General features: G+C 46.1%; 1 protein-coding gene across 1 annotated transcript in view; it reads left to right on the forward strand.

Annotated features, from left to right (window-relative positions):
* Positions 1 to 842: 842 nt before the first annotated feature.
* The window catches only part of atrnl1b (attractin-like 1b), a 412,284-nt gene continuing 396,864 nt past the window's right edge, over positions 843 to 16,262 (forward strand). Inside the window, exons 1-2 of the mRNA XM_042336792.1 lie at positions 843 to 903; positions 3,091 to 3,433. Of these exons, the coding sequence (XP_042192726.1) occupies positions 843 to 903; positions 3,091 to 3,433 (404 nt within the window). The remainder of the gene's footprint in view (positions 904 to 3,090; positions 3,434 to 16,262) is intronic.

Below are 16,262 nucleotides of genomic sequence, written 5' to 3' on the forward strand. Positions count from 1 at the left end.
TGTCAATGGATGAAGCCAGGTTAAAAATAAAGCCATCAAAGGCAAGAGGCCTTTTCTGAATTATAAATCAAGCAATCTGTGGTAATGGGTCTTCTGTAACCCCCTTTTCTGCAGAAACCGTAAAAGAGAAGAAAAGTTGTCGTTTTTCCTGAATTCACAGACGTCTTATGAAGACCAGGGATGCTTTAATGGCTACAATTAGTCAAGAAATTACATTTCACGAATGCCCATTTTGGATATATTTTTGCTGAAATGTCCCGGATTAGGGGCGGCAATACCTATATTGGGCTGCTGCGTTCACCTGCAAATACACAGTCACTTCATCACGTCACAGTAAATCGTGTGAAGTGCTTTGAGGTGCCATGAAAGGAGCTAATACCAAAAATGCAAGGCTTTCCGTGACTATTTCCAGCATTCTCTCCTTTTAATACTTTTTTCAAATTCCCAGAACTTAATGTTTCTTTTTTTTTAAAGTACGTTTTAAAGACCTTCGTAAGAAATTACACATAACAAATAATAAACCTTGCGTTTGATTTTTAGTATCTTAATCACGCCATCGAGACGTCTCAAAGCACTTTGCGTGATTTGTGCGAGACAACGAGAGAGAGAAATAAAAAAAATTACGCTGAGGACCGAGATGTAAAATGAGAGAGAGTGCGGCAATATCCTACAAACAGCCGGAAAGTGAACGACTAGTTTTTTTTTGGAAACCAGAAGAAATTCCCTTCTCCTTTAGAAAACCGCCGTGTGGGATCTTTGACGTCCGTCTGTACAGACAGACGGGACCTTGGATTAATGTCTGATCTGAAGGACGGTGCAATCAAGTGACAGCCCAAGACGATATGAGTCCAGTGTCCCTCCCTGTCTATGTGTGCGGGGATTACGCCCCAATATTTCTGACTGGTTGGTGAGAGTGCTCTCAGCTGAACCAGGCTGACACCCCCCTCACATGTTAAATGGGGGGAGTAACACATTAAAAAGGGTTTTGAAATGCGTTTTAAAAGGGATTATTATTATTATTGTTATTATTAAACCCTGGAGGAGATCGTGAACGTTGAAGGGTGGGGGCGGAGGGTTCGGGGGGAGATGTTGGGACATGATACCTTTTCATCTTTTGTTTGGTTATCCTGGCGTCTGACACACGCGGAAACACACCACCGCCTTGCATTTATTTAGCGCCCCCAACGCAGGGTAGTGTCAGGAATGGGTTGCTCATTCTTTGAGGGGTGCTCTTCCCCCCCCCCCCGCTTTACCTAATCTCGGAGAGTATCAGGACGCAGGTTGGCGAGACTCCCAAGCTGAACGTTGTATGGGGTGGGGAGGTAAGCCACTGTGTGTGTGTGAGACAGCCGGGTCCAGCCGGGGCGAGCCTACTAACTCTTTGGGGCTTTGGCTTCCAACAAACAACAACAACAACAACTTGAGCTGATATAGTGCCCCTCACGCAGGTTAGCGCCCCAGGGCGCTTGACAGTGACGGAGCACGACGCTGAGCCGAAGGGGTGGGGGGGGTGGGGGGAGATGACCTGAAGGTGGAGAAGGAGAGATTGAGGTAGAGCGTTCCAGAGTTTTTTTTGGGGGGGAACCGAGCGCCTGAGAGCGTGACGGCCGATGGGGGGTAGAGGGTGAGAGAGCTGGGGGGTGGGCACTGCCCCTTTAACAAGCAGCCGAGTGTGCACAAGACGAGGAGACCCCCGGGAGAGTGAACGGACAAGAAAGACGCAAGAGTTTGCGCTTTTTAAGAATAAACACACGCGCGCGCGCACACACACAAATATATATAATATATATATATATAATTTTTGAACAGACAAAAGAAGCAAAGCAAAGCTGACTCTTTTTTTTTCCCCCTAAAAATAATAATTACACACACACACACACACATATATATATACATATATGACATAATTATTTATCACTCTGACATATGTGTAGGGAAAGGTTTGCCTTGTGCTCCTGATGTGCAGAGGCTGTATTTATTGTCTCTCTTGTGGTCACATCCCCTCCTCTCTCTCTCTCTCTCTCTCTGACTCCCCCTTTGCAGACGTTTCAGGGGTTGGGATGTGAGGCAATTGTTTACCATCAGCAGCTCCTGGTTCTAACCTGTTTTTTTTTACTCGAGAGAGAATATATATATATATATATTATATATTATATTATATATATTTATATTGCAATTTGCTCCTCTCTCTCTCTACCCCTTTCCCCCCTCTCTCTCCCTCTCTCTCTCCTCTCTCTGTGGAAGGAAAAGAGAGGATATTTTGCTTTATTCTTTGCTCTTAAGGGGAGAGAGGGAGAGAGAGAGAGAGGAAAAGAGAGAGAGAGAAGGAGGGAGGGAGGGAGAGAGAGAGGAAGAGGGAGGGAGAGAGGAAAAGAGAGAGGAAGAAAGGGGGAGAGGGAGGGAGAGGAAAAAGAGGGGAGAGACAGAAGGAGGGAGGGAGGGAGGGATAAGAGAGGAGAGAGAAGGAAAGAGAGAGAGAAGGAAGGAGGGAGGGAGCAAGGAGGGAAAGAGGAGGAGAGAGAAGGAAGGAGCGAGAGAGAGGGCGAGGGAGGGAGGGAGAGAAGGAACGAAAGAAAGAAAGAAAGAAAGAAAGAGAGGAGGAAAGAGAAAGAGAGAAGGAAGGAGTGAGGGGCAGGAGGGAGAGAGGGAAGGAGAGAGAGGAGAGGGGAGGGAGAGAGGGAAGGAGAGAGAGGAGAGGAGAGGGAGAGGGAGAGAGGGAAGGAGAGAGAGGAGAGAGGGAGAGGAGAGGAGAGGGAAAGGGGGAAGGAGGAGAGGGAGAGAGAGGAGAGGAGAGGGAGGGGAGAGAGAGGGAAGGAGAGGGAGAGGGAGAGAGAGGAGAGAGAGGGAAGAGGAGAGAGGGAGAGGGGAGAGGGAGAGAGAGGAGGAGAGGGAGAGAGGAGAGGAGAGAGGAGAGAGAGAAGGGGAGAGAGGGAGAGGAGAGAGAGGAAGGGAAGAGGAGAGAAGGAGAGAGAGAAGGAGAGAGAGGAGAGGAGAGAGAGGAGGAGAGAGAGGAGAGAGAGAGGGAAGGAGAGAGAGGAGGAGGGAGGGGTACAGAGTGCCCGGTGTCCGGGGTAAGATGACGAGGGGGAGAGGAGCCCCGGGGCGGGGGCCCGGGGGCCCGGGGGGGTGTCCGGGGCCCGGGGCCGGGGCGGGTGTCCGGGGGCCGGGGCCGGGGCGGGGCCGGGGGCCCGGGGCCGGGGCGGGTGTCCGGGGGCCCGGGGCGGGGGCCCGGGGGCCCGGGGCCGGGCAGGGCCTGTGTGTGGCCCGCGCTGCTGTACCTGGTGCTGGCGGCCCGGGCCCGGGGGGCCCTGGGGGTCCCGGGGGGGCCCTGTGACCCGGAGCCCTGTGTGTTCGGGCGGTGTGTGGGCGGCGGCTGTGACTGTGACCCGGGGTGGGTCGGCCATCGCTGTCAGCACTGCGGGGGCCGCTTCAGGTCAGTCACCCCGGGGGGGGGGGGGGGACTGTGTCACTGTGTGTCACTGTGTGTCACTGGTCTGTCACTGTGTCTGTCTCTCTCTGTGTCACTGTGGGTATCTCTCTCTGTGTCACTGTGTCTATCACTGTGTCTGTCACTGTGACGGTGTCTGTCACTGTGGGTGTCTCTGTGTCTGTCTCTGTGTCTGTCACTGTGTCTGTCACTGTGTCTGTCACTGTGGGTATCTCTCTCTGTGTCACTGTGTCTGTCACTGTGGGTATCTCTCTCTGTGTCACTGTGTCTGTCACTGTGGGTATCTCTCTCTGTGGGTTTCTCTGTGTCTGTCACTGTGTCTGTCACTGTGTCTGTCTCTCTCTCTGTCACTGGGTCTGTCTCTCTCTGTGTCACTGTGTGTCACTGTGGATGGGTGTCTCTGTGTCTGTCACTGTGTCTGTGTCTCGCTCTGTCACTGTGTCTGTCTCTCTCTCTGTCACTGTCTGTCACTGTGGGTGTGTCTCCCTGTGTCACTGTGTCTGTCACTGTGTCTGTCACTGTGGGTGTCACTGTGGGTGTCTCTCTGTGTCACTGTGGGTGTCACTGTGTCTGTGTCACTCTGTGTGTCACTGTGTGTGTGACTGGGGGTGTCACTGTGTATGTCACTGTGTGTGACTGGGGGTGTCACTGTGTATGTCACTGTGTGTGTGACTGGGGGTGTCACTGTGGGTGTCTCTCTCTGCGTCTGTCACTGTGTCACTGTGGGTGTCTCTCTCTGCGTCTGTCACTGTGTCACTGTGGGTGTCTCTCTCTGTGTGTCACTGTGTCACTTTGTGTGTCACTGTGTGTGTCTCTCTCTCTGACTGTGTCTGTGTGTGTCTCTCTGTCTGACACTGTGTGTGTCTGTATATGTGTCTGTGTGTGTGTGTGTGTGTCTCTGTGTATGTGTGTCTCTATGTGTGTGTGAGTGTGTCTATGTGTGTCTCTATATGTGTATGTCTCTCTCTCTATATATGTGTGTGTCTCTACGTGTGTCTCTCTCTATATCTCTATATATGTGTGTGTGTCTATGTATGTGTGAGTGCGTCTATGTGTGTGTGTGTCTGCGTCTCTCTGTGTGTAACTCTATGTGTGTGTGCGTGTCCGTGTCTGTGCGTATATGTCCCTGTGTGTGTCTCTCTCAGTATCTGTGTCTGTGTCTCCCTATCTGTGTGTGACTATACATGTATGCGTGTGCGTACCCCTCTCTCTCTCTATCTGTGTCTGTGTGTGTATGTCTCTGTGTGTCTCTGTCTCTGTGTGTGTGTATGTCTCTGTGTCTCTCTCTGTGTGCGCGTGTGTTGTGTCTCTGTGTGTGTGTTGTCTCTGTGTGTGTATGTCTCTGTGTCTCTGTGTCTCTGTGTGCGCGTGTGTGTTGTGTCTCTCTGTGTGTCTCTCTCTGTGTCTCTGTGTGCGCGTGTGTGTTGTGTCTCTGTGTGTGTGTGTCTCTGTGTCTCTCTCTGTGTCTCTGTGTGTTCGTGTGTGTGTGTGTGTGCGTCTCATCTCTTTCTCTCTCTCTCTCTCTCCCTCTTTCCAGAACAAAAGGGAAACCTTTTCCAAGTGCGAGGCACTCAGTGTGGGGTTAATTTGTAGCAATGCCGCATTTTTAACAAAAAACACTATGTGTACACGTGCAATGTATGTATATAAATATGAATGTTATGCATAAATAGGCGCACAAGGTGTACGTATCAAGAAAAAACCCTCACAGGGTGGCTGACGTAAGTGTTTGTTGGTGTGCGATCCTGCAAAAGTGTCCGTTTCATTTGTTAACAGTGTGGATGAGGTTTTTAATATACAGTTATGAAAGGAGAGAGAGGTTGCAATGTCAAGCAAAGCGAGAGCTAATAGACTATAACCCCCCCATCCCCTCCACCCTCCCCAGTCTCCCCCAGACGCACGTGCAACTCTTTTTTTCTTGAGCTGGAACGAAAGAGGTTCAAGAGCGGTGTGCGTTCCTGCACAATTTGTTAAAAAAAAATTAAACCCCAGCCCCTTCGCTGACGCGCCGCAGCCGACGAGGATTTCTCCGCCTGGCTCTCACCGCTCCGGCGGAGCCGGTGCGAGCGGAGATATCATGCATTTCGGCTCCGATCTTTCACCGTCAAGAGAGGACGTTGAACTGATTCACCGCGTCGGCAATCTGTGCGGGCGGGCGGGCGTGGGTTCGTAAGAGCAGCTCGCCGGTCAGGCCCATGAATGTTTTTCAAATCTCTGTGCGCTGTCGTCAAGTGGCTTCCAATAAGTTATATATTTTTTAAAAAAATTACGTTTCTTCACCTTTTTGCTTCATTCAATAGTTGGCAGAGAGAGAGAGAGAGGGGGAGAGAGAGAGAGAGAGAGAGAGCACGAAACTCAACCACTCAGTCTTTCCACTGCTCGATTTTGACTTGCAGCACAAAGGCAAAGCTTTTGCTATGGTTTCTTATTATCGTTACATCTAAAAAAAAAATCCCAACAATAACGGTGATTCCCCTGAGAGCATTCATTCGATTATTGCTTGCGGCCTTTGCAGTTTTTGTTTTTCTACGGAAATAAAACAAAATATAAAAAGAATCCGGCGATCGATCCAAAGAATAAGTCATCTTTTTTTTTAATGCGGGCAGAGTTTGCCTCTCTTAACCAATGGCAGTTATATTTGTTGTATATTACACAACTTCTGTCCGGAAAGTGTGATTTTTTTATTTGTATTAAAAGTTTGACTGAAGTTATGGAGGAGCAGTGAGGAGTCTCCCCCACAAAATCAAACAGTCGAGTCACTTTATAGTATATTCTGTGAAGGGCTTTTGAGACGTCTCAAAGACGTGAGAAGGTGCTGCATCAAATGCAAGGATTATTAATAGTAATAATACTACTACTAATAATAAAGTCACTAAGTCCACAACTGTCTGTGGGACACTGCTGTGCACAAATGGGTGCCGCGTTTCACCCACAAAATTCACAGCCACTACACTTCACAGTGCATCCATCCTGTGAAACGTTTTGAGACGTCTCAACGATGTGAGGTGCAATAATCAAAGGCAAGAATTGTTATATTACGGAGGAGGAGAGGGCCTTGCCTTGTTGTGGCAGAGAAGTTAACTTTGTTTTGGGGCCGTATAGAAAAAAAAACAAGCACCTGATCTCCAATTTACCCATTTCTATCACCAGCTGTTTTTTTCTACGAAAAAAAAAAGACCTCATTTGGATCGTGTCACATAGTCCTGACGAGCTTGTACTTTGCTCATTATTTTAAAGGACGCATTTTGTGGGACACGTGAAGAGACAGTGTTTCTGGCTTACGGGCGCTCTGGGAGGCTAACCTGTGTGAAGGGCGCTATATAAATGCAAGTTGTTGTTGTTGTTGTTGTACGTGCACGTGCGCGTGTGGGGTACATGGGTGACACTGTGCTCCTCTCTTTTCTGTCAATAACTAACTGACAGGCGGTGACAGCATCAGCATCCAAGGCTGCACTCTCCATCTCTCAAAGCCATCAGGAACCTCGGGGTTCTGTTCGACCCTGAGCTGTCCTTTCTCCCCCATATCCGCACCACAACTGGCACCGCCTTCCACCACCTCCGGAATGTCACCAGACTACGGCACTACCTCACCCCTCACGCTGCTGAAACTCTGGTCCACGCCTTTGTCACCTCAGGGCTGGACTATGGGAACTCTCTCCTCGCCGGCCTTCCCGGCCCTCCCTCCACACTGCAGGTCATTCAGAACTCTGCAGCTCATGTACTCCACATCACTCCCACCCTCACTCGCCTCCACTGCTCCCCATCCCCCAGAGGATCGATTTCAAGATCCTCATCCTCACCTACAAGGCCATTCACGGCCTCGCTCCCTCCTACCTCTCTGACCTACTATCCCCCTATCTACCTGCCCATACCCTCCGTTCCTCTGGCTCCGGTCTGCTCCACATCCCCCGCCCCAACCGCCCTACCATCGGTGGTCAGGCCTTCAGCCTCTCAGCCCCGAGGCTCTGGAACTCCATCCCCCAGTGCCTTCGCCGCCTCCTCCCTTTCCTCCTTCAAGGCCGGTCTCAAGACCTTTCTCTTTGACCGAGCCTTCAGCTCCCCTCTCGACTCTCTACCCCTCCTCGCTCTCCCTCCCTTCCCTCCCCTCACCCTGACCATTTCCCCCCTGCTCGGGTCCTGACCCAACTGTCCAGCGCCTTGGGACGTCCTCCCGACCTGAAAGGCGCTCTATAAATGGAATCTTGTTGTTGTTGTTGTTGGTCCCTAATTCGATCAGAGTGCAGTCTGCAGTCTGATCGAATAACCAAATGCGACACTGAGGTCATTCCGCGTGTTTTCTGCAACAATGTGCGATCCGGCAAACCTAAGGCCCGAATTTATGGTGAGTTTGTCTTTGGTGAAGTTACAATTTCTTCGGCCCCCCTCAGACTCCCAAACGTCAGTTGTGGTTTGGTTGCGTAACTGGTTTCCGGTGAGGGTGGATGGCAGGTAAAAGGCATTTATTATCATGGCGTAGGTAGATAGGATCTCCGTTGCTAGTCGTGCTGCCCAATGATGGCAATAGAAAGGCAATTTTTATCAAATAATTTCTAATCGGGGTTTTAGCGTTTCTTTTTTTTTAAGCTCGACCGATAAATGATTTGAAATCTACATTACGCCTGGTGTCAGCGTACAGTCCCGTATTCTACGCTGTGAATTTAGAGGGATACTGAAATTCTTGGATTTCTTTTCTTTTGGTGTTCAGTGTGAAAATCGTTTGATAGAAAAAAAAACTCATGATCACAGCTGCAAAACTGTGCTCCCGCCTCTGAATCAGAGGGTTGTGATCCTGGTCTTGCACTATTGCAAGAGAGAAGAGAGTTTGTCCTGGTGTTCTGGCCAACAGTCCTCCATATGAAATAAAAACGTCACTTGTGATCTTGCTGTGTGCAAGTTAGCTGCCGCATTCCCCCATTGAAAAAAAAAACAGTCACTCCACTTTACAGTATATCCTAACGTGAAAAAGTGCTATTCAAATGTAAGGATTATTCTGATCGTTATTCAGAAGAGAGGGCTCTGGTTTTGACTGGTGGGGGAGAAAAGGACTAAGGAAAGGCTTCTCGGAGATCCTCAAGGTAGAATTGAGAGATCTGACTCCAGGACCCAAAAGGTTCCTATGGAGTTCTGTTGCTCAGTGGTTAGAGCACCGGCCTCGCAGACGAGAGGACTTGGGTTTGATTTCTGGGCGAAACGTTGGGCAAGTTTCCGTATTTCACACGCCTCTGTTTACCGACAGTAACGAGGAACCTGGCTGTTAGTCGATGGCAGAGGTAATGATTTTTCCGTGGGGTAATAATTCCTTTCAAAATAAATTTAAAGAATTTGGTCACTCAATCCACAGCTGTTTGTGGGACTCTGCTGTGCGTAGTTGGCTGCTGCATTTCGCCCACAAAATGTGCAGTCCATTTACTTTGTGGTATATTCTGTGAAGCGCTTTGAGACGTCTCGAAGACAGGATAAGGCGCTTATCAAATGCAAGGATTATTATTATTATATATATTCACCTGTCAACTATCCAGCCATTACTGCACTTCACAAATTTTTTGCCTTTTTTGAAGGCAAACATGACCGACCGGACTGTCATGTCGTTTTGCGGTCTTGTATCATACTCGATACAGAGCAAACGGTCTGGTGATCGCAAGCAATAGAATCTTTTAATAATGAATTTTTCAAAGCTGCAGCCCAACTTTGAGATGAAGAGAAGTGCAGAAAGCAAACGCGCAAAGGGTTCCTTACACAACTTGCCTACTTAAAAGTAGAAGTTGTGCTCAATTATTTAATAAGGCGAGATTGTGTTACCACTCTGTTTAGTTGCTGGTACATGAACTAGGTAGTGTTTACTACTCGCCAAGGTAAGGCAGACTTTAAACGCAACCTGCACATCTGTATATTTTTTCGGGAACGGGTTGTTGCAGTGGGTGAGAGCGCATGTGTTTGAGCTAAATGAAACCTAAGTCCCAGATGACAAGTTTTTTCTTTCTCTCTCTCTCTCTCTCTCTGTGACTGCTAAAGGTCCTAAGCAAAACGAGCTTTGGCTGTTTCATTCGTGTTCCCGGTGGACACAAGTACGGAGCGTGAAAAGCGTTCAGAACGCACGTCAGTGGCGTGAAACTGGCCTAATATTGGCTTTTTCTTAATAGCTCAAAAAGCTATATAGGCTGAGTGACTGTATTTTACCTGCGTAGTGCACATCCCATGCATGTGTGTCGACTGTTATCAGAATCGATTGCAGTGTGTCCTGTTCCCGAGCATGTCCTCGTACAATGTCAACAACAGTAGAATAGGGAATGGTCTTCAGTGTCCTAAAACGTTTCTTTAATGTAAAAGTGAATTAATTACGGCTTATCTGAAAATTTGCATTTATGGCATCTAAAACTCAAATGAATATCATTCCTTGTCTTATTGCTGGCATAAGGCGTAATCTAAATACAATGGTGTAGAAATATTTCCTCTTCCCTCAGGGTATTATATGTGTTCCAGGAAGATGACTCAAGGTGTACAATAACATGCTAAACCTGTATGGGATTATGTCGTGATCAAAATTATGATTATTTGATTTGCATTTTTAATATTGTTCTTGGTTGCTTGACAATAGGGGAGACATTTCTACCTGGGTCTGGATCTACACGATGTTTGTGGCATATTAGAATGTGAACAAAAAAGCTTCGAAATTAATCTTCCGTTTGAGAATTTGCCAAATTCCACAAGTTTCGAAAGCGCTATACGAGTAGAAAGAATCTGGACCCAGGTAGAATTTTTCTCTAAATTTTTTTTACCAAGCTATCAAGATGACCAAAAGATCTTTGCCACTGTCATTGCCTCCCCTTTGGTGATACTCCTATTTTATAATAATACTAATCCTTGCATTTGACGTCGCGCCTTATCACGCCTTCGAGAGTCTCAAAGCGCTTCAAAAAATTATACTGTAAAGTGAATTGACTGTATACTTTGTGGGCGAAAAGCGGCAGCCAATTGCGCACAGTAGCGTCCCACAAACAGTCATGGATTGAGTGACCAAATTATTATTATCTTTTTTAAGGAATTATTTCCCCCGGAAAAGCGATCCGCCAATCGACTAACAACCAGGTTCCTACTTACTGCTGCGTAAACAGAGACGTGTGGAGTAAGGAAACTTGTCCAACATTTCGCCCTGCCCCGGGAATCGAACCCAGGTCCTCTCGCTTGCGAGACGAGCGCTCTAACCACTGAGCTACAGGAATCCATTTTGGGTACGATAGCTGGTCTGAATTTGGCTCAATCCAGTTTCGAAACGGCTAACGCTGTGTAGCACTGAACTGCCTGTGGATGAAAACACAGAGCCCAAACACTTTTGGGTTGGATCTCGCTTCCTGGGACGCAGTTGCGCTCGGGCCAAACCAGTTTGGTTCAGAGTTGCAGTGTATTTTCATTTCACGCTACTACTCCTCAGCACGCCTCAAGTCATTTTGTTTTGAGCTTGTATCAAAGCCCATCTGATGCCAGATCACGCTATGGTGCTGTTGTGTTTATTACAGCCAAGCACCTCATCAATTGATGATTTCTCCATCTATGTTATTGGAAGAAACTCAGTCTGGTTTAGTTTTTTTTCCCTGAACCTGGTCTTTCATGAACCCCGCCCAGTGTGCAACTGCACTCCGATTGGGTTAAAGCCTTCCGGGACTTCGTCCGGTGGGAAGGATGCGGTGCAAATGCAAGTTGTTGTTGTTGCTGCTGCTCTGAGGACTTGCCTCTTCCCTAATCTGATGAAGCAAGAGAGAGAGCTGATACCAGGTGCTTTGTGTTTAAAAAAAAATTCCTTGCTTGGCACCTTCCACACCAGGTGGACATCTCCATGGATTTACTGTAAATTTGTGAAAAATAAGAAACCAGCAGAATTACAGTTTTAAAGACGCCGCTAGGAATTTCATCCAAATGCAGAGCTAATGTCTCTCTCTCTTCCCATGATCATGGGTGTTGTCCATGTGTCGGGTTCTGTGTAGCCCAGTGAATGCCAATTTTCAGTGTAGAAATTTACATGGTTTGAATGTTGATGGTATCGTTTTAACTCCCATGGCTTTTGTGCTGTAGAAATGGAGTGGTATTTGTCAGGGTCCAACTGCAGATAGTTTGGTATTTGAAGAATCCACACTTTTATTAATTTTTCATTCAATATTAAGTATCCTTTTCCTGCTGCGTGCCCTTATAGAATGGCCCTTTTTGTGCATGGGCGCACTGTGAATTGTTTCTATAGTAATCCTTGCTTCCGATAATATAGTGCCTCATTACGTTATCAAGATATCTGAAAGTGCTTAATAGGATTTACTGTCAAGTGTTGTGTATTGTATATGTGAATGCAGCAGTCGATTTGCGCATAGCAATATCCCACAACCAGCCCTGAAGTAATGACCAATTTTATCTGGAGGATTGTTGGCCGGGATACTGGGAGAAATCTCCTCCTCTGTTCGAATAGTGCCTTGGGGGCTTTGAAGTCCACCTTGACAAGCAGAATCTGTTCAATGTCTCATCCACAAAAGACAGGACATCCAGTGACAGCTCCTCCAACAATGCAGCACATCCCTAGCACTGCAAATAGAGTATCAGCCAAGTCTATAGGAGTTCAAAGTGCTGCCAGCAAGGCTTGACCCACTACCTTCTCGCTCAAAGGCAATTGAGCCAGTTCGACACCTATTTCGATCCAGTGCCACTACGTTGATGACTCGTATATAATTTTGCCCACACAAAATGGACAGTCAATTCACTTTATGGTACCATTTGTGAAGCTCTTCGAGACGTCTCAAAGACGCGATAAGGTGCTATATCAAACGCAAGGATTATTATATTATATTATATATTGCTGGACTTTCAACTTGATAGAAAATCTGCTGCTTACGTTTGGCGCAGAAACTTGATAATGAAGATCCTTGATGTACTCATTGAAATTATGCAATATAATAATGTATAATAATGTATGCAATAATGTATAATGCAAACAAATTTACGCTTATATGGTGCCTCTCATGTTGGAGGATGTCCCAAGGCGATTGATTAACAGTTAATACTGACTTGGCGTGCAAGCTGAGGGTGGGACCCAAGGGGAAATAGAGGATTGAAATTGTGGTCAAAGAGGTAGGTTTTGCGATGCTCTGGGGCACTATATGAATCCAAGTTGTGGTTGTTGTTGAAATGGACCTCGGATTGAGGTGAGGGAAAAGGGAGCGAGTCAGAAGGGCTGTATGAAACTATTTTTTTAAACCACATTTGCCTTTGGAGTGGCTGGGGGCGGGGGAGAAACACAATCGATTCCCCGTGTGATACGATCTTACATTGTTTAAACACTGGAGATGATTCAGGCATGTTTTCTGTTGGTGGAGCATAAGTAGCGCGTAACCTGGAGCGTGCCACAGATGCCTAGACTGGCATGTTAATCACAGGATTCGAACACAACAAAAGCATGCTGAGGTGCGTGTTGTGCGCGGGTATATATTGCCAGGTGCTTCAAATATAATCTTACCCTGGGAGGAGGAGGATGGTGAGAATTCTGTTTGCGCGCGTAACCTTTTCCTCGACAAACAAAGCTGACTGATTCCTTGCAGCAGAATTCTTTCCTCTGGCTCAGTTTACTCCTTGTGGTCTAAACACTGAGGCCTACCTTGTGCTGATCTCTTTGAAAACGTTGTCTTTTCACGCTGGGACGACAGTATTGAAAAAAAAAAGTGGCTGTTCTTGATTAACGTAGCAGCGTGGAGATGTTGGATTGTGTGGCGGAGATTTTGTGCAAGATCCATCGGTGTCAGTTTATCAATCTAAACGCCAGTGTATCTGGGGCAGCAGCAAGTGGGGGGTAGAGGAAAAATGAGACTGTTAATGCCTTTTCCCTCTGAATGGAGATCAGGCAATAATGATAATCATTCCACCACTGAATCACCTGAATGTGTTAAGTTGGGAGTGTATCTACGACTGTTTGTGGGGACGCCGCTGTGCGCAATTGGGCTGCCGCAGTTTGCCCACAAAATATACAATCAACTCACTTTACAGTATATTCTGCGAAGCGCTTTGAGACGTCTCGAAGACATGAAAAGGCGCTGTATCAAATGCAAGGATTATTATTACCCATGCATGTTCCTACGATATTTATTTGCACAGTCAGAAGGGAAGTCGAGTATAGTTGTTTTATGTGGCATTGGTTTTAAATGACTTCCTTAGAATTCTAAATGACTGTGCTGGGAATGACAGCTTCTAATAATAATAATAATCCTTGCATTTGATATAGCGCTTTTCACGTCGGGAGGACGTCCCAAAGCGCTTCACAGAATATACTGTAAAGTGAATTGACTGTATATTTGTGGGCGAACGCGGCAGCCAATTCTAACAGTCAGTTGTAATCCACAAGGCCGTGAAATATGAAAAGGTTATATCGTTATTTACTTTGTGGGAAAAAAAAGACTGAGAAATGGACGCTCATCGGCCTCCCCGAGGAACACTGCTTTAATTCTTACCAGTGAGCAACCGAAGCAGTTGTTCAAAAAAAAAACAGGTCCCTAAATGGGTGTCTCTCGGAGTCTCTCCGTGACTCTCGGAGTCTCTCCGTGTCTCTCGGAGTCTCCCCGTGCCCCCGTGGCTCTCCCGATTTGAATGAAGTGGTCCACTTTACGAAGATAACAGTATCGGCTTGAAGCTCGGTTTTTGAAACGCAAGACCGTTTTTGGAGTTGTCGGGAGAAAATGTCAATGCACATTTGACACCAAATTCCGTGTTGCTCAAATATGGCATTCTGCTGCCCACTTTGGCAACATCTTATTATTATTATCTTGGATACTGCTTGAATTTTGGGTGAATTTATTTCCATTGCTTCAGAGCACTGAATTGAATGTGATTTTAGATCTTGCGTGACAGACCTATAGGGAGGGTGGGGAACTCTAGGAGTTCATAGTTTGTAACATGGTTGAGCAAACTTGGTGGAGCAGATTATCAGCTACAGCTGTTTTTTTTAAATAAAAGTCTTGCATTACATTGGAAGTACAATATTGTCACATTCTGTGCCTATTTGGCTGATGTTTCTGGGCTAAAATTCAAATTGTATGAAAGCTGTGAAGTGAAATAGATGTTAATAATCTTGATTTACATCTCAGCCGAATGTTTTTCTTTATATAAAACCCTAAATCGTCAATTGAATTTTCTGAGCCTTAGAAAATGTTGTAGTATTTGTAATACTGATGGACACTTGTAAAGACATCCAGGGATTCTGCGTGGGGGTTTGGGACAAACATGAGAACATCTTGCTTAACTGAACAGACGAGACATAGTTTGCAAACAAGTTTAATTGAAAAAATATTGGACCCATAAGTTTCTTTTTAAACCAAAAATGCCGTCTATCATGTTGAGAAAGATGGATCACTGATGTAATTACTCGCCTTTCTTGCAACCCCACCGATGTCTTTGTACAGCACGTGAAAATAGATATCCTTCTACATGAATAGTACTTGTATTAATGCAAATTGTTATTGTGTGTGGCTTTTCACTGTGAGAAACGAATGTCTAAGGAGCCACTTGTGGTTTGCCTGCAAGACATGCGGTCACTGCAATCTACAGTAAATCCTGCGAAGCGCTTTGAGGTGTCTTCCTGACTTGAAAGGCACCTGTAACAAATGCAAAAAATATTATTTATTATTATTATTGTTATACCCGATTCAATGTGTTTAAAAATATATACGTATGTGTATATATATATAAATTTCTGAATTCAGTGAATGACCACTCTGAAAAGACATTTGAATTCATAGAAATGGTCAGACGTTTAGTTAATAATATTTCCTGCATTCGATATAACTCCTAAAATGTCAAAGCATCACAACGGCTTTCATTGGTAATTGCTATTGGATGTATTTGTAGGCAAAAACAACAACAGCCAATCTGTACACGGCAGTGTCTGAAAAATATCGAGAAGGTGAATGAAGAGTTTATCTGAGGACTATCTGCTGCGACACCAGCAGTAACTCTCTTCTCTCTTCAAGTCGTTGAGGAATCTTTAACGTCTCTCTGAGCAGGCAGACAGGATCTCGGTTTAATGTCCCACCTGAAGAAGTGGACATCTGGTAATGCAGTTGCGGTACTTCACTGGGATCCTAGCAGAAACTCCCCTCTACATGTGGGATTTGAATCTACATCCTTTTGATCCATTGGTAAGGCCCAGTTGAACTGGAGGAAAGGGGAAGGAGGCTGTGTGGTTAATCGGAGACTTGCTAGCAATCTGGTTGTGTCATGGAAACTTAAGGCTACAGAAGAAGGCCGTTCGGCCCACGCTGCCTGTGCCTGCTGTTTGAAAGAGCTACCCATTAGGGTTTGTGTTTGTTCCCATTTCTGTTTGTTCAATTATAATAATAATAATAATCCTTGCATTTGATATAGCGCTTTTCAATTGAACCTGGAGACCGCAATTTTCAAATTGTCATAATGCTACATGTACAAGTTAGCATGCACAAGGGAAACGGACTTTGCAAGTTAAATCTACTCCGAGTGCATCTCCCTTATGGACATTTTTGCTTCGAAAAGCTCAGGAGGGGTGGAGGGCGGGGAGGGTATGAGTAGGAGGGTGGCCGAAGGCACGGTCAAAGAGGAGGGTCTCGAGATGGGTCTCGAAGGAATCATGGCTGTACAATCCAAACATTGTCGGGGCCTCAGAATGTTTCAGTTAAAATTGTTCAAGGAGCTTATTTAGTTGGTTAAATAGGACACCAGAGATGTAAAGAGTTCAGATGGTGCAAACTGCTAAACTCCGGCATATTGACCCATATCTATTTTTTCAAGCATTTTTAATTCTGAAACGTTTTAACATATA

Source organism: Callorhinchus milii, unplaced genomic scaffold (assembly GCF_018977255.1).
Source record: "Callorhinchus milii isolate IMCB2004 unplaced genomic scaffold, IMCB_Cmil_1.0 Scaffold7, whole genome shotgun sequence".
Lineage (NCBI taxonomy): Eukaryota > Metazoa > Chordata > Chondrichthyes > Chimaeriformes > Callorhinchidae > Callorhinchus > Callorhinchus milii.